We start from the raw sequence: 19,412 nt of genomic DNA on the forward strand, positions 1-19,412 counted from the left end.
GTTCTCTGTCAGTTTTCTCACTCTATTTGGTGCTTGGCTGAGTTCTTTATCTCTTCATTTGATGTTTTAGGGTTTCAGGATTGTTGTATTCTCTGTTTGGCTTAGTTTTTCGGACCTTTGCTGTGGAGGGACAGCGTGGTGCTTCTGCCTAGATTGCTATTTTGCTGGAACTTGTTGTATCCCTTTGTTTTGTTCAAACAACTGCCTCTTGACCTATGTACAGGTTCCTCATGAGTACGATTAAGTGTTCTAGAATTCCCATTCTTCACAATGGTTATCCATAATTTCTTAAGATCTACACAGTTGTATGCCTTTTCATAGTCAATAAAACACAGGTAAACATCTTTCTGGTATTCTCTGCTTTCAGCCAGGATCCATCTGACATCAGCAATGATATCCCTGGTTCCGTGTCCTCTTCTGAATCTGGCTTGAGTTTCTGGCAGGTCCCTGTTGATATACTGCTGCAGCTGCTTTTGAATGATCGTCAGTAAAATTTTACTTCCTTGTGATATTAATGATATTGTGTGATAATTTCTGCATATGGTTGGATCACCTTTCTTTGAAATGGGTATAAATATGGATCTCTTCCTGTTGGTTGACCAGGTAGCTGTCTTCCAAATTTCTTGGTATAGAAAAGTGAGTGCTTCCAGCGCTGCATCAGTTTGTTGAAACATCTCAATTGGTATTCCATCAATTCCTGGAGCCTTGTTTTTTTGCCGATGTCTTCAGTGTAACTTGGACTTCTTCCCTCAGTACCATGGGTTCTTAATCATATGCTACCTCCTGAAATGATTGAATGTTGACCAGTTCTTTTTGGTACAGTGACTCTTGTGTATTCCTTCCATCTTCTTTTTATGCTACCTGTGTCGTTCAGTATTTTGCCCATAGAATCCTTCATTATTACAACTGGAAGCTTGCATTTTTTCTTCAGTTCTTTTGGCTTGAGAAATGCCGAGTGTGTTCTTCCCTTTTGATTTTCTAACTCCAGGTCTTTGCACATGTCATCATAATGCTTTACTTTGTCTTCTGCAACCACCCTTTGAAATCTTCTGTTCAGCTATTTTTCTTCATAATTTTTTTCTTTTGCTTTAGCTACTCAACATTCAAGAGCAAGTTTCAGTCTCTTCTGACATCCATTTCAGTCTTTTCTTTCTTTCCTGTCTTTTTAATGACCTCTTGCTTTCTTCACGTGTGATGTCCTTGATGTCATTCCACAACTCGTCTGGTCTTCAGTCATTAGCGTTCAACGCATCAAATCTGTTCTTGAGATGGTCTCTAAATTCAGGAGGGATATATCAAGGTTGTAGTTTGGCTCTCATGGACTTATTCTGATTTTCTTCAGCTTCCACTTGAACTTGCATATGAGCAATTGATGGTTTGTTCCATAATTCCTTGTTCTGACTGATGATATTGAGCTTTTCTATTGTCTCTTTCCACAGATGTAGTCAATTTGATTCCTGTGTATTCCATCTGGTGAGGTCCATGTGTATAGATAGTCACCATTTATGTTATTGAAAAAAGGTATTTGCAATGAAGAAGTCATTGGTCTTGCAAAATTCTATCATGTGATGTCTGGTGTCGTTTCTATCATGAGCAAGGCTATATTTTCCGAATACCAATCCTTCTTCTTTGTTCAGAAACACATGGGGTTTCCTCCCTTATTCTATACAAATTAGTTTTTCAAAACTCCTAAGGTCTTTTTCACTTAGGCTCTAGAAACATGGTGACCATATAAAACATCCCTTTCCTCCACAAGAAGGAATAATTGTCCCATGCAGATGGCTAAGATTCTTGACTTGCAAATGCAGAAAAAATTTTCAAGGTCTTCTGACACAGAATAGATGGAATTAAAAAAACCATTTATCATTAGAGATAAATATTAATCGTGACTAATTATCTTAGACTTTCATGTCAACCATTTCCAATAAAAAATAAAAATGAGAAGTTAATTCTGATCTCAATTTAGGTCAAGCTTTATTATTTTAGGAAAAAGTGTATGACACTATAGTTTTATAACTTACACTGCTACAGGAGCTTTAAATATCACTTTTATGCAGATGACTCCCAAATCCTGTCTCCAGTCTTATCCTGTCTTTTGAACTTCAGGCCCAGATTTCCAAATGGAAACTTGAAACTCAACATGTCTGTTGTATAGGGAAGACAGCACAGGTTATTGTATGAGACTGAAATGGGTTTAAAATTTGGTAGACAGACATTTTGTTTTCTTATTTCCAGGATTTATTTTCTTGTATTTGTTAAATTGACTAGAACTTCCTTAACAAAATGGAATAGTGGGAATTCTGTCTTCTTCTGGATTTTATTGACAGTTGTTTTAGTGATTCAGTATTAGCTATGATTCTGGCAGTTGGCTTGAAATTAATATTTTTTTCTCATGCTAAGGAAAGAGCTTTCCTACTTTATTGAGTTCTTTTTAAATCAACAGTGAATGCTAAAAATGTTCAAATATCTTTCTGGCCATCAAGGACTGTAGTCATATATATATTTTTCATTTGACTTATGAGAATATTAAATTATAGACTTAATATTAAATTATCCTGTATTCCTGGAATAAAGACAATATAATTATGATGCATTATTCTTTTACTATATTGCTAGATTCAGTGTATTTTATTTAGGATGTTTACATTAATATTTGTAAGAAGATCTCTTTTTATTTTCATGTGCAGCCATTTTTCAGGTTTTGTTATCAAAGCTATAATAGCTTTGTTAAAATTATTCAGGAAGGTATCTATCTTTTCTTTGTACTGGGATTTTTAAAGAATGACGTAGGAATTACCCTTTTTTTTTTTAGTTTTCATTATTATTGCCTTTTATTATCAGTATCTTTTTTTTAATTTTTTTTTTTATTGTACTGTAGGTGAAGGTTTACAGAACAAATAGTTTCTCATTACACAGTCAGTACACGTATTGTTTTATGACATTGGTTAACACACCCACAACACATCAACACTCTCCCTTCTCGAACTTGGAGGACCTTTTTTCTTTTTTGGTGAAAATATACATAGCCAAAGGTACACCATTTCAAAAATTTCTACATGTACAATTCAGTGACATCGATTACGTTCTTCCAGTTGTGCTGCTATTCTCACTATCCTTTTCCGAATTATTCCGTCACTGTTTTCTTCAACTCACTGCCCAGTAGGCTTCCCATCAAACCCTTTGAGTAGCTGTTGTCAATTTGATCTCACATAGATAATTCTTTTTTGTTTTTGTACTTCAGATGAGAATTATCGATTTTTTGAGATTTGAAATATTTTGTTTATGAAATAATTTAAACCTGACACTTTCATGGAAAGTAATTTTTAGATTGCTTTTTGAGTTTCTTCCATCATTATTCATATGTTCAAGTTTTCTGCTTCTTGAGTCAATGTGCTAATTTTGTATTTTCATCAGAAATCTTTCATTTTATCTAGAATTTTAACTTTGTTATTTCAATATTCTAGACTACTTAAAATGTTCTCTGTCTTTGGTTATGTGTCGTTTCTCATTCTTTAAATATGTGTATCTCTTTTTCCCTTGATTTGATCTGAAGGCTATTTTTTTGTTTGTTTATTTATTATTTTTGCACATTAAATTAGATTTGGATTTAATCTTAAATTTTTATGCCTTATTTCAATTTTTCTTATGTTTATTTTGTTTCCTTTTGAATTGACAGTATTTCCCAACTTTACTTTTGAAACTTATTACCTACTTTACTCTTGTCCTAAGCAATAATAGCTGAAAAAAATAATGGGGTATAAGTGGTAATTACATTTATTTTTCAAATTCACATTCAAGTAATTACAAAGAAAAATGCTGCCCAGTATACCGTGATATCCCACATTTTAGGAAACATTGATTTTTTTGAAGTTCTTTCTTGTTTAATAATTAAATATTTTAGGCTATGGATTTGAGTTCAACTGTAGTTTCAAGTTATAATTTTTGGACATGGTTGTTTTCTAAATAGCCTGTAATTACAATTTTGATGTGTTTTGACCCAAGATTTATTTAGAAGATGGTTGGAGAGTTTAATTTAGCTTTTTATTTTTCATTTCTAATTGTCTTGCATTAAATATGACATTGAATATAACAGAGAACATGATCATTATAATTACTGAAGGTGTTAGACTTTTTCATTAAGAGAATGCGTTGCAGAGTCAGATTGTTTGAGCCTCAACTTCCTAATTTGTAGAACAAAGATAGTAATAGTCCCAGTACAGTGTTAATGCGAATTAATGAGATGATGTATATTAGCATAGTGCTTGGCATATTAAAAAAAAACCCACTGCTGTCTAGTCGATTCAGACTTCTAGCTTGGCATATAGTAGGTGTTAAATAAATTTTGGCTAGTATTAATTTAGCGAAGAATATTGAATATACCATGGACTGCCAAAAGAATGAACAAATTTGTCTTGTGAGAAGTACAGCCAGAATGCTCCTTAAAAGCAAGGATGGGGAGACTTTGTCTCACGTACTTTGGACATATTATCAGGAGCGACCAGTCTCTGAGGAAGACATCGTGCTTGGTAAAGTAGAGGGTCAGGGAAAAAGAGGAAGACCCTCAATGAGATGGACTGACACAGTGGCTGCAACAGAGGGCTCAAGCATAACAATGATTATGAGGATGGAGCAGGACTGGGCAGTGTTTTGATCTCTTGTACGTAGGGTCTCTATGAGTTAGAACTGACTGGACGGCATCTAACAACAACAACAGTATTTAGATTTTATTTGTGCCTTAATATTACATTTAATGGACACCAGAGAAGATGTCTAGAGTATAGTGTATTCTCCATTATATATCATTAACCTATAATATAGTGTATTTTTACCCAAATAACACATGCCTTCTACATTTGTTTGCTACCTGTGCCCCCTCCCCCCACCGTGAGATGTTTTCCTAAGTGCGCTATGCTAATTTTTTAAACAGTAACACGTAAAAAAAAAATTGGCATAGCAGAGCTTATGAAAATACCTTGCAGGGGGAGGGCACAGCTGGCAAACAGACATAGACAGTACACATCATTTGTGTAAAAATACAATATATCATTATATACATACTTTAAAAATAAGCCTTACTTATTAATATCTTCCATATCTTTGTTTTTGACCACTTGAATTGTCAAAAGTGAAAAGAGATGGTTTAAAGTATCCTACTCCAAATTTGTTTCTGTGTATTTTTCCTGGAATTTTAGTAGTTTTTACTTTATATATTTTGATGCCATGTAATTTTCACATAAAGACTTATGAAAGTTACGTTTGTGAATTGAATCCACTATCAATATAATGTTATTTCTTTCTTCCATTGAATACTTTTTAGTTGAAACTATCCTTGCCTAACATCCATGTTTAATATTATGAACCTTGATTGATTTTAGTTTCTTTGGGTTTTGTTTGCCTTTTATGATTTGTTATTTCTATTTATCTCTTCTGTTTTTCCTCCTTCCTTCTTTTGCTTCATCCTTTGTTCCTTACTTCCTTCTTTTTTACTTTTCAACCATTTTCTTAAGATATAATTCATGTCCAGTAAAATTCACCCCTTTAAAGCTTGTAATTCAGTGATTTTTAGTATATTTACAAAGTTGTGCAGTCATCGCCACTATCTAATTTTAGAACATCTTCATCACCCCAAAAAGAAACTCTGTTACCAGTCACTCTCCCTTTCCCCACCGCCACCACCAGTCCTAGCAACTACTAATCTGGTTTCCATCACTGTGGATTTGCCTGTTCATATAAATGGAACAATACAATATGTGTTGTTTTGTTTTTGGCTTCTTTCACTTACCATAATGTTTTCAAGGTTTATTCATGTTGTAGCATGTATAAGTACTTTATTCTTTTTTTTAATTCCAAGTTGATTCCAGCTTATGGTGACCCCCAAGTGTGTCAGAGTAGAACTGTGCTCCAAAGGGTTTTGGTACTTCATTCCTTTTTATTGCCAAATAACATTCCATTGTGTAATAGACCACATTTTGTTTATTCATCAGTTGATGGACATTTGGGTTGTTTCTTCTTTTTAGCTATTATAAATAATGCCACTGTGAACATCTGTACAAGTTTTTGTGTAGACGTATGCTTTCATTTCTCTTGATTATATACTCAGGAGTGGAATTGCTTGGTGATATGGTAACTCTGTGTTTAACATTTTAAGAAACTGCAGAACTGTTTTCCAACATGGCTGCACTATTTTACATTCCTACTAGCAGTGTATAAGGATTCTAGTTTGTTCACATCTTCACCAACACTTGTTATTGTCTGTCTGTTTGATTATAGGTTTATGATTTACTTTGAGACATCTTTGTGGGTGTGAAGTGATTTCTCATTGTGGTTTTAATTTGTATTTCCCTAGTGACTAATGATGTTGTGCACTTTTCATGTGCTCATCAGCTATTTGTATATCTTTTTTGGAGAAATGTCTATTTAAATCCTTTGCCCATTTTTAATTGGGTTATTGTCTTTTTATTATTGAATTGTAACAGTTTATATATTCCAGATACAAATCTCTTATTAGATACCAGATTTGTAAATAGTTTCTCCAAGTCAATGTGTTGTCTTTTCACTTTCTTACTGGTGTTCTTTGAAGCACAAATGTTTTTAATTTTGATGAAGCCCAATTTATCTGTTTTTTTATTTATCACTTGAGCTTTTGCCATTGTATATAAGAAACCATTTCCAACACAAGGTCACAAAAAATCTGCTATGTTTTCTTCTAAGAATTTTATAGTTTTAGCTCTTACAGTTAGGTTTACGATTCATTTTGAGTTTATATTTGCATATGGTGTGAGGTAGGGGTCCACCTTCACTCTTTTGTATACTGCTATCCAGTTCCAGCACCATTTGTTGAAAAGATACTTCTTTTTCCATCATCTGTTTATTTTTAAAAAACATTTCCATGAGTTTTTGCTTTGGGACTCGATTAGAAAGTCTTTCCTTTTAAACTTAATTTAAAAGGGGAGTTTAACCCATTTGCATGTGTTATTATTGCTGATATATTTAATCTTACTTTTGAAATATTGTTTAGACCCCCTGAGTTTTTATCCTTTTTTTTTTTTTTAATTTGTTATTTCTCAGTGTATAACCTTTAAAAAAAAATTGCTTTTCCTTCAGGTCTAAAGAGTAAATGTTTTTGTCTATTTTAATTCTTCTTGCTGATAGTAAGAGACTCTCAATAATATTCATTTTATAAACTACATATAGCAATAGTTTCATTATTTGAGAGTCACACCTAAAGCACATTAAAGGTGTGCTTACGTCACCAGTATAAATGCAGATGATTTGGTATGAACTTTTTAAGGACAATGAAATATGTTGGTAGATATTCAGAAGGTTTGATTTTAAAAATGAAATATCTCGTGTTAATGTGTGATAATGATAAATATACTAAACATATAAATATAATGCCATTGGTAGTCATGTATAGCCTTATTTAGTAGCCAGTTTTTTCTTCTAGAAAATCACTCCATGCTTGAAATGATAACCGAGGCTCAAAAAGCACATGTAGCCAAGATAATATTGTTTAACGTCACCAGAATTCTGCAAACATAAATGAAGTTCAAGCTCTTGAAATGTAGTTTTCTGTTTTCACACTTCATTATAGGAAGCATATTCTTTAATTGAGAAGACTGAAGCAGAACAAAATGCTCTGTATTTATATCAGAAAGACTTTGAAAATTCGAAAAGAAAGAAAAGCAGAATTCCTCCTCCACCTATCCTGCTGTCCCGGACTCATTGTTCTGTGACATTGAAACCTGCTCCATTTATTTCAGATGTCAAGGTATGATCCATTATGATCTTTACTTCATGCAAAGCAGCCTAAGTACTTTTATGGCTATAATGATTGATACTTTTGTTTTTTATGATCTGAATAGATTTTGGTTTTATTTATAAACACTGAACACTTACAGTTAGTATTCTGATTTTCCTGTTTTGGATGATCAACAACACATCCTTTGATGTTGTATAAAAAAAAGTTTTTCTTGAATTCTCTTCAGGATGTTCTGCTTCAACTTGCATAATCTTGGTATAGTGGAAAGACCACTGTCTTCGGAGTCAGATAGAGGTTTAAAATTCTAGAAAGATGAATACATTTCCTGAGGTTTATTATTTTTTTAATTTGTAAAGCACTGTTACTGCGAAAATTAAATGAGGTAATATATAACATGTATGTAGCCAAGTTCGCTTAAAGCAATGAATGAAGTTATAGACTGTGATTCTGTTATTCAGTGATGTTTTTCGTGAGTTCTATCCAACAAGCATTTATTGTCTATTACCTGCCCATTTCAGTGCAAGGTAATTGAGGTACAAAGATAAACACAAATAAAGCATGGTTTCATCCTTTAGAGAGCATCAGACTAATGAGAAATGGACATCAGTGAGAGGCAGTACAACCTTCATAATGCTTTACACTTGGGGGAGAAGAAATAGCATTCATCTTACACATAACTCTGCTATAATAACTATTGCTAGCAGTTTTAGTTTGACTTCAGATTTCTATGAATCTGTTTAAGAAAAGAGATTCATTAATTTTGGAAATTCAGCACAGAACTAATACTGCTTGACTTACTAAGAGTTTTTGTTAGTTTTTATTCAAATGTTTTGGTTTATTTAACCAAAATCTAATTTTTTATGTATTTTGATTTTTTGACTAATTTATTTTATTTTATAATATTTGGAAATAGGAAGATATAAGAATCCGACTTTTAATTTTAGGACTTGTCACTTAGTACATTATATGAAATTTATGTATATTATATGTTAGTAGAGTTGTGTGCTCCTGAAAATTATCACGTTCCATTCCTCCTCATCAGCACTAGATGGTGGTGTGGGCTTAAATAAGTTGTATTATTTGAGGCTTCAGCCATCTTTTGTCTTATCAAATTTCTTTTTAGGGCATTCATTTCATTAAAATCTGTTTTTACAGTTGAAAATGCTGGTGCTATTTTTATTATTTATAAACGCTTCTACAGTTAGTGGTGATTTGTACATGGTGTCTTTCACGCAGATTCTAGTTATACATTGCTTTTTACAGTTACACAAACTAAGATGGAAAACATCAGTGGAATAAAATAAAAATATAAAGTCATCTTGTAAAATAGCTTTTAGAGAGAATTTTACCCTACAAATACTGGTTTATGTATAAAAGCTTAACTTAGAGCAGTAATGATTTAAGTCATGTAACATAGCCTTTCTGGTTTTTGTTTTTTTTTTTCTCTTACGAAAAGTGGTATTCTTTTTTGTATGGGAAATCAAGGGAAGTTACTTTTTAAAATTTTCTGAGAGCTACGTGGTTTTTTTCCTTCCAGTCTCCAACTTCAAAGTTCCTTTAATGCCCTCTCTGTCCTTGAACCCTCCTGCCTTTGACTAGTGCTTCTTAATTAGATGTGCACATCACAATCACCTGAGACATTCTCTTTGAAAATACACAGGTTTGGACATCTGCACCAGAAACCCTAATTCATGGAATTGAACAGACTTGGGTATCTGTAATTAATAAAATAGTTGATTCTGTACAATCTGTATTTTTAGAAAGTGATTCTGGTGCACAGTCAGGGTGAGAACCACTGGTGTAGACTAGACACCTTTAGAGTTGTTCTGTTGTGCTGGAAGAAGTGCCAGGCATAAGCTGTAAGAGGCAATTACTTCTTACAGAGAATTACATTCTTCCAGCTTCTTTCCAGCTTCCCTTGTAGTTTAGGGGTTGAGATGTTGTGAGGTAGAGAAAGGAATACCCTTTTCCCAAACCCTGGTACATGGTATAGGTGGTTCATAAAACTAACTCCCTAAGTATCAGCTTGTTCCCCTTTTCCTACTTTGATCTGTTAGTGAGAATAATTCATTACAGTAAGGAATCTCTATTATTTTTGACATCTTAGCAGAAGGACCGTTGCCTAACCATTTAACCAAATTTAAGTTTGATTGTTTTTATGGAATTTTTATTTTTTGTTTAGTTTATGTCTGTTTAAATTATCAAAGTAATTTCATGTTTCAGAAAATTTAGAAACTAGAGAAAAAGAATTACCCATAATATTACTATTTTACCATCCAAACCCTCCTACTTTTCTTATTTTGCAGCATTTTCTTTCAGGCTTTTTTCATATGTGTTTTTACATTTTATTTTAAATACTGCAATGCAGTATCTTGCTTTTTTCCACTTTCTTTTTTGTGATATATTATTAAATGAAATATGAAGATTATTTGAGTGTTGATCTTTTTTCCATCCAGATGAAGTCATCTTTGACATCAATGACCTGTGTGATAATGGGCGAGTTGGTTCACATCTCTGCTTCTCCACTCCTCTAAAGCAAAATGACTGTGGTACTACCTCTCTCATAGGGATGGTGTCAGTGTTAGAAAGTATATGTAAATTTCCTAACAACACTTAGCACTTAGGGCCTTGCTCAGTTAATGGTAGTTAAAATACTCAATATTGTAATGAATAATATTTTAGTCTTGGTAGTCTAAGGTCCACTAGCCCTATCTTTGCCTTTACTTCTCTAAGAGTAAACCTAAGTGTGTTTGTAAACTTAGATTTCATGTTTTAAAACTTGAATAATTACATTCTTATTTAGACAAATATTCCTTTTGCCGCATTGAGAGAAAAAAATATTGAATGCCTTGTTAAACAGACTACAAGTGATAGGTACATCTCTCTTCTCGGCAGGTCTCCTGGTACTGCATTTTGGGTTGCAAAGCAGAAGGAAGCTATGGAAAAGTAAGGCTAAACAATAACCATCTCCCAAACTCAGGAGAAGCGGTACGTCAAATTAAAAAACCTCTAAATGTCTGGAAATCTTACCAACAGCCTTTTTAATGACAATTGAATTTTTTTTTTCTTATAAAGTCATTATTTCAGTGAATCTCTCTAATTTCAACTTGAGTCATAACTAAAATCTAACCATAAATAAAAAGTTTTGTTTTTTTTGCATAGAAGATTTACTTGTATTTTAAAACTCACAGTATTTTAATTTTCCATATATAAGTTGAAATATGTTTTTGTTACTAGATACCAGCTGATGGTCAGAGCATTTTTGAAGTGAAAGGTTTAGAAACCAATGAAAAATACATATTTGCAATTGCTGCTTATTCTTCTAATGGGAAGCTTATTGGTGATGCTATTGGGGAGACAACAAAGCCAATTCTGGTTTATCCACCCCTTTCTGCACTTACTGCTCGGACGTTCCTGACTCAGGTAGAAGAGACTTCTGCAATTTTTTTCTCTATTTTTCTTTCCTTTAAGCGGTTACTAAACAATTTCTGTTTGAAAAAAACAGCAGATATTCTAAAGCTCCTATAATATACATTTTTCATTATTGCAGTTCAGTCTCAGAAAATATGAATCATTCTTTCTCTTATTAGTAAGTTTGCGTTTTACAATAACATTTTTCTTCCTGGATTACAAATGTAACTCATTAATTTCAGAAAATTTGGAAAATACTGAAATGCACAAAGAAAGAAAATAAAATTTATCTGTAATGCAATCCTCCAGAGCAGCAGTTCACTGTAGACATTTTTGGTTGTCACAACTAGGGAGATGCTACTGGCATCTAATGAGTAGAGGCCAGGGATGCTGCTAAACATTTTGCAATGTACAGGAAAGCCCCTTACAACAAAGAATTATCCAGCCCAAAATGTCAATAGTGCTGAGGTTGAGAAATCCTGATTCAGATATCCCTTCTGTTACATCTCTGTATATGTGTATAAAATGTATAATAGATAAATTTATTATTGTTGTTTTGTTAGGTGCCATCGAGTCGGTTCCGACTCATAGTGACCCTGTGTACATCAGAAGGAAGCACTGCCCAGTTCTGCACCATCCTCACAATCATTGTTATGCTTAAGTCTATTGTTGTAGCCACTGTGTCAATCCATCTCATTGAGGGTCTTCCTCTTTTTCGATGACCCTGTACTTTACCAAGCATGATGTCCTTCTCCAGGGACTGGTCCCTCCTGATAGCATGTCAAAAGTACGTGAGACGTAGTCTCGCCATGCTTGCTTCTACGGAGCATTCTGGCTGTACTTCTTTCAAGGCAGATTTGTTTGTCCTTCTGGCAGTCCATGGTATATTCAGTATTCTTTGCCCACACCATAATTCAAAGACATCAGTTCTTCTTCAGTCTTCCTTATTCATTGTCCAGTTTTCACGTGCATATGAGGCAATTGAAAATACCATGGCTTGGTCAGGCACACCTTAGTCCTCAAAGTGACATCTTTGCTTTTTAATACTTTAAAGAGGTCTTTTGCAGCAGATTTGTCCAATAATAAATCAATAAAAATTTATATGTGGTATATAATTTTAGATGCAGTAAACATATTATTTTATACCCTGATATTTTTATTTACTATATAATTGACATTTTCCATTCCATTAAATGTTCTTCTGAAATATAATTTTTAGTAGTTGCATAGTATTACATCTTATGGATTTATCATAGTTTATTTAGATATTTTCCCCTATTGGGTATTTAGATACTTCCCAGTCTTTTGCTCTTATACACAAAGTCATGATGCACATATTTGTATATAAATCCTTAACTGCATCCATGGTTATATCCTTAGGATAAATTCATGGAAGAAATTTCTGGGTCAATAGAGACAGCCAGACCTGAGTTCAAATTCCAGCCATGTGATACTGAGCAAATGACTTAATTTTTCTAAGCCGCAGTTTTTTCATCTGTGAAATGGGGGTAATAATAGTAGCTAAATCCTAGGGGCATTATGAGGATTAAATGGAATTATGCCTGTCAAATGGTTAACCATAGCACTTGTCACACAGTAGGCTTAATATTATTATTGTTTTAGTTACGATATATTCATTCATTAATATATTTTTTTGCTAAACTAGTGATTGTCTGACTTAAAACATGTCACCTGTGAATAGAACATTAGAAAGACTAGCTTACTGACGTAAGTCTCAGGCATCTAATTTTAAGCCTATTGTTGGCTGTAGAGCTGGTGGCCATTCTAAATTTTATCACATTTCCATTGTGTTATTTTTTTATCTTAATAGTTTATTAGTATTATAAACTGAAGTCTTAGGGGCATTTTATATTATCATATATTTCAAAGAAAATTAAATTGAGAGAATTGCTAGGATTTGTCTAGCATTGGCTTAGCATGTCATATTGCTTCATGGTTTTCTGATGTTTTGATTTCTTTGAAATTTAATATGTCCCCTAATTCGCAGTGATGCAGTTATTTCAAAATGAGAAGCCAAATATTTCATCAAGGCCTAATTTTTCTCCAGGGAGTAGTTCAACTCTTAGTCTTCATTTGGCAGAACTTTCATTGAAAGTTAATAAAACTAAGTCTAATCTATATGACTGGGATAATGAGAAGTGTCGTGAAGTAATGATCTGCATTTATTTATTGATACTATATTTGCAGGTCTATAGTTATTAATGATAGTTTTATGAGTATCCTCTCCTAATGTTAAGTGACTTAAACGAACTTTCTTCACTTATTAAAACTGCTTAATTTGCAACTTAAGTTTAAACTTTTAAGTTATATATAGGAAACATACCTTTCTTTTGGATTAGCGATTTAATTTTCATGAGAGTGGTTGGTTTTTAGTTTTAGAATAATTCTGTTTTTAAAAACATTTTATCATTGATATTTTCTAGTAAAATATGGATACATTTCACTTAATGCCTAGGGTTAACTCAGCTTTTGAGATTTTAGGTTGCGCTTTTACTTAACATTATTCTATAAACGTCAATAAAGTCAGATGAATCTTCACTAAGTTTTCCCTTAACATTAAAAAAAAACCAACCTGTTGCCATCAAGTGGATTCTGACTCATAGTGACCCTATAGTGACCCTATAGGACAGAATAGAACTGCCCCATAGGGTTTCCAAGGAGCATCTGGTAGATTCAAACTGCTGACCTTTTGGTTAGCAGCCATAGCTCTTAACCACTATGCCACCAGGATTTCCTTCCCTTAACATAGATGCTATTAATTAAGGCAATCTAGGAACATTTTTCAGGAATCTTTATGGAATATGTATTTTCTGTGGATATTTTCTAATTTCCTCTTCTTTGTAGCCTCATTTCTTTTTACTCTTCCTCTTTAAGTAGGTAAATAATGTGATATTAAAGTGTAGAAAATTAGCAGTCTGTGAGCAGGATTAGGTGGAATGCAGCTAGACCATGGGAAGGCTGCAGAGTCCAGGCAACTCTAGGTCTCTTACCTTTGTTTCTCTATATACATCTGCTTTCTTCTCTCTCTAAAGATTGGCTTTCTTTACTTCTCCATCTTTGGAGGAAAGATTGCAAGTTTTGAAGTTTTTAAAAAAATCTATCCCTCAATTTCAGGTGTAAACAGGAACCAGCTGGCTGGCTCTGAACCCTGATTTCGAATTCCTGGGAAAGAGATCTGATTGGCCCAGTTTGGTTCAGGCATTGTCCCTGGGCCAGTCAACCATGTTATAGTATAATACAATTACTGGGTGTCTTCCTTTGTGTATACTATGGAGATTATCAAGAAAAGGGAATTTTTAAGTCCATTCTAAATACTATTTATTGCTTGCTTATTCTGTGCCAGGCATTGCTCCATGCTAGTGGTTCTCAAACGTGACCATGCATCAGAGTGACCTGGAGGGCTAGTTAAACACAAATTGCTGGACCCCACCCCGAGAGTTTCTGATTTAGTAGGTAAAGTGGAAGTGGGGCCCAAGAATTTGCATTCCTGACACGGTGATGCTGATGCTGTTTGTCCTGGGACCATACTTTGAGAACAGCTGTTCTAGGCAAAGTGAACAAAATGCTATGCTGGAAGATAAGTAACAATAAGCACAGTAAAAAGTAAATTAGCTAGTGTGTTAGAAGATGATGACACTATGGACAAAAAGTAACAATCTTTGTTGGTTATAAGGGATGGGAGGGATGGGGGGAAGTACTAAATAGACAATAGATAAGTGGTAACTTTGGTGAAGGGTAAGACAGTACACAGTACTGGGGAAGCCAGCACAACTTGTACAAGAAAAGGTCATGGAAGCTCCATAGACACATCCAAACTCCCAGAGGGACTGAATTGCTGGGTGGAGGGCTGTGGGGACCATGCTCTCGGGGAACATCTAGCTCAATTGGCATAATACAGTTTATGAAGACAATGCTCTATATTCTACCTTGATGAGTAGCATCTGGGGTCTTAAAAGTCTATGAGCAGCCATCTAAGATAAGGTACTTCACTGGTCTCACCCCTTCGGGAGCAACACAGTATGAAGAGTACAGGATACAAGGAAAAGATTAGTCCAAAGGACTAACGGACCACGACTACCAAGGCCTTCACTAGACTGAGTCCAGTACAGCTAGATGGTGCCCGGCTACCACCACTGACTTCTCTGACCGGCATCACAACAGAGGGTCCTGGACAGAGCTGGAGAAGGATGAAGAACAAAATTCTAACACACAAAAAAAGACCAGATTTACTGGCCTGACATAGACTGGAGAAACCCCGAGAGTATGGCCCCCAGACACCCTTTTAGGTCAGTGGTGAAGTCACTCCCGAGGTTCACTGTTCAGCCGGGGATTGGACAGCCCCACAAAACAAAATGGGACTAATGAGGCACGGCAGCCCAGGGACAAGGACTAGAAGGCAGGAGGGGACAGGAAAGCTGGTGATAGGGAACCCAAGGTTGAGAAAGGACAGTGTTGACATGTCGTGGGGTTGTTAACGACTGTCACAGGGCAATGTGTGTACTAACTGTTTAATTAGAAACTATTTGTTCTGCAAACCTTCATCTAAGGTACAAAAAGAAAAATAATTATGTGAGATCAAATTGACAACAGCAACTCAGAACGTTTGATGGGAAGCCTAGGGGGCAGTGAGTTGAAGATAATGGTGATGGAATAATTAGGGAAAGGATAGTGAGAATAGCAGCACAACTGGAAGAATATAATCGATGTCACTGAATTGTACATGTAGAAATTTTTGAAATGGTGTATCTTTGGCTATGTATATTTTCACCAAAAAAGAAAAAAGGTCCTTCAAGGTCGAGAAGGGAGAGAGTTGACATGTGTGGGGTTGTTAACCAATGTCATAAAACAATATGTGTACTGACTGTGTAATGAGAAACTATTTGTTCTGTAAACCTTCACCTAAAGTACAATTTTAAAAAAATTAAAAAAAAAAAAAAAGAAGATGATGACACTATGGAAAAAAAAGAGTTTGGTAAGGGGAACTGGAAGTGTGAGGTCGGGGAATGAAAGGCAGATTGTAGTATTAAATAGGATGATCAGGGAAGACGTCATCTAGAAGGTGAGATTTGAACAGAGACTTGAAGGCAATGAGGGAGTTAGCCAGTGGTTCTCTGGGGCAAGAGCATTCCAGGCCAAAGGAACAGCTAGAGCAGAGGCCCTAAGGTTTCCAGCAGTGCACCTGGTATGTTTGAGAAACATTGAGGCAAGTATGGCTGGAGTAGAGGGACCCAGAGAGAGGAGAGGTCAGAGTGGTAAGAGGTTAGTGGAGTGGATCGGAGAGCAGATCATGAAAAGACTTCTAGGTCATAACAAAGACTTTGGCTTTTATCTTGAATGAAGTGGGCAGCCATTGGGGGGTTTTGAGTAGTGACATACCATAACATGACTTCTATTTTCAAAGGTTTGTCCTGGCTGCTCTATTGGCAATAGACCATAAGGGGACAAGAGGGGAAGCAGGGGGATCTGTATATTGCTGTCAACCAGTGAGCAATAAAGATGGTTTGGCTAGGATGATGGCTACTGATGTGGTGGGAAGTGGTCAGATTCTGCATATGTTTTGAAGGAGGAGCTAACAAAAGTTCCTGATAGAAATAAGATAAAAATAAAAGATTGCAATATTTAGCTGACCAACTAGATGGGTAGAGTTGACATCCACTGAAATGGGGAAGACTGTGTGTGGGGTAGATTTGGGACAAGAATGATTAGGAGTTCAGATTGAGGCATGCTGACTGTAAGATGTTTATTAGATATTTAGATAGAAGTGTTGAGTAGTCAGCTAGATGTATAAATCTGGAGTTTGGGAGAGAGGTCTGGGCAGGAGAGGGATTTGAGGGTAGTTATATTTAAAGCCCTAAGACTGAATGATACCACCATGGAAATGAGTGTAGAGACAAGAGAGCAGTGGCCCTAAAACTGAGCCCTGGGGTATGCCAGTATAAAGAGATTGGGGAAAAGAGGAGGGACTTGAGAAAGAATGTGGCCTGTGAGGTAAAAAGAAAACCAAGAGTATGGAGTTCTGGTAGCCAAGTGAAGGTCTTGTATTTGTATTAAGTAGGTGATGCCTACTGTACCTAATTATTTCATTAGTCTTTCAGTGCTTCTTTTTCATTTTAGGCTGATCCCTTCTAAAATCTATTCTGCATATCACTACAAGGTTAGTCATCCTTGAATATGCTTATGTCATGGCACCCTGTTAAAAAACCCACATCTCACGGTTTTACAAACATTAGTTTTATCATGTTGTCTTTTCTTGTCTCACAATGTTCACCAGTTGAACAGATAACATTATTTTTAAAATGATATTTTTTTAAAAAGCAAGAAAAGTCAATTCAAATTTCACCAGTCTGTTTCACATAATCTGTTGTCATTTTCGTTGTTGAATCTTAAAATTGTGTGGTGCGTTAGTGACCATCTTTTGACAAATGCAACCCAGAGAAGTGACTCATTTACTCTAAGTCTTGGTTCCACCATTTTTACTGACTGTTAGGCTCTGTACAAATTATTCAACTTCTTTATGCCCCAGTTTCTCTTGGTAAGGAGAGATGGTAATAGAGCCTACCTCAGAGAGTTGTAATGAGAATTCAATACAATATGCGTGTGCTTGACCTCTTTAAATACTTCCACCTGATATTCAAGGCCTTCTTTAATCATGCACCACTTTACCTCTTCAATAATATTGCCTACTTGTTTTCAAATTCTGATCCATCTTTCCAGTCTTTCCTAAACACACTATGGTGATTCTCATTACTAGACCTATTTCAGATTCTGTCTAAACTGTGGCAATCCAAATCTCATCCCTGCCTTAGGGTCTAGCTTAAGCTCTGCCTCCTCCTAGAAGTTTTCATTTCTCCTTTCCTGAACCTCTACAATTATTAAGCTATTTTTTGTAGTTTTTCTGTGATTGTTTATTACTTGATTATAGTTTCATAGACTATGGGACCATTCTTACGCTTTGAAGAATCTACCCCTACAGTGTTGAGCACAGAGTAGAAACTTCACAAAAGCTTATTGGCTGGTTGATAATGAGTATTGATTTGGCAGATTTGGAAAGTTCTGGTCCTATAAATTATTCCCTTGAGTGGAATGTATTCTAGTAACATGTCATTTACATACTTAATTCAATGAATTTATTTACGGTTTATACTCCCATAAAGGATTTGAAGCAGCACGTAACTTATTCCGTGAGATTTCATATTGTTATATGCATATTTAAATAGATTTGATTTTTAGAAATATCTTTAGAGATAGATATTCTACCAAAAGAAACAGGTAAATGTTGGTTGATATGTTGATGATTTTTTTTTTCCCTTGAACTTCCAGGCTTTACTACTGGAATCATTTATTTCTCCTAATGTTAAATGTGTTAAAACATGTCTTGGCTTCTGGGAAGCTTCATCTGCTTTATCCCTTTACTCTTTTCAGCTGTGAGCTCTTTGTTGCACAAAAGCTCTGAAAGTGTCAGTCAGAACCAGAGAAGAATGAAGTATATTTCATATTTTAGGTTTGGGAAATCTGATTGTTTCTCTTGGAACAGATTGTTCATTATAACAGTATCTATAATAAATGGAATGCACTGCCGAGATAGATGAAAATGAAATTAATTTGGCTCGGATGTGATCTTTGTTTTGCTTATGAGGATTTGAAACATCCTTACAGAGTTTCAAATTTCCATGCAATTTAGAAATAAAAGAGATTTCAAGATGTGTCTGTCTCCCTTGCCATTGGTCGTCCTTACCTTACCATGGCACCATAGACCAGAACAGCAGAGGGGACAGCTGTGTATGAAATTAGTCCATGATAGAACCTTATCAGAATTCTTGCCTAAGATATGCGTATCACAAGTAAAAATACTGCCTAAGAAAATGTACTTTCTGTTATAGGTTGCCTACCAGATGGGTAACTATGAATTGACTAAGAGAGTTTTTTCACCAGTTTGGGATTATTTTGTTGTTTCACCACTTCAGGATGACCAGTCTATTACTTGTTTAAGCAATATAATGACTATCACACAGAGAAGGTAATTGGAAATGTTATTTTAAAATATGAATTTGCTTATTGAAAATATAGATGCTGGGTGTGTGGCCTTGAATCAATTTATTTTCAATTTCATATAAAACTATTTCTAGTAAGTAATGTAATAAGAATATACACTCCAAGGTCTCAGGTCTTTGTTAGAAACTTCTTGCTAGGGGCAGAAAAAAACACTGGAGGCATATGA

At 34.8% G+C, this 19,412-nt stretch overlaps 1 protein-coding gene across 1 annotated transcript in view; it reads left to right on the forward strand.

The window, feature by feature from the left end:
• Positions 1 to 19,412, forward strand: part of CFAP54 (cilia and flagella associated protein 54) — a 379,568-nt gene that overhangs the window by 123,022 nt on the left and 237,134 nt on the right. The window contains exons 20-23 of the mRNA XM_023735735.1: positions 7,595 to 7,771; positions 10,658 to 10,750; positions 11,000 to 11,185; positions 19,075 to 19,211. Coding sequence (XP_023591503.1) covers positions 7,595 to 7,771; positions 10,658 to 10,750; positions 11,000 to 11,185; positions 19,075 to 19,211 — 593 coding nt within the window. The remainder of the gene's footprint in view (positions 1 to 7,594; positions 7,772 to 10,657; positions 10,751 to 10,999; positions 11,186 to 19,074; positions 19,212 to 19,412) is intronic.

Source organism: Trichechus manatus, unplaced genomic scaffold (assembly GCF_000243295.1).
Source record: "Trichechus manatus latirostris isolate Lorelei unplaced genomic scaffold, TriManLat1.0 scaffold00081, whole genome shotgun sequence".
NCBI lineage: Eukaryota > Metazoa > Chordata > Mammalia > Sirenia > Trichechidae > Trichechus > Trichechus manatus.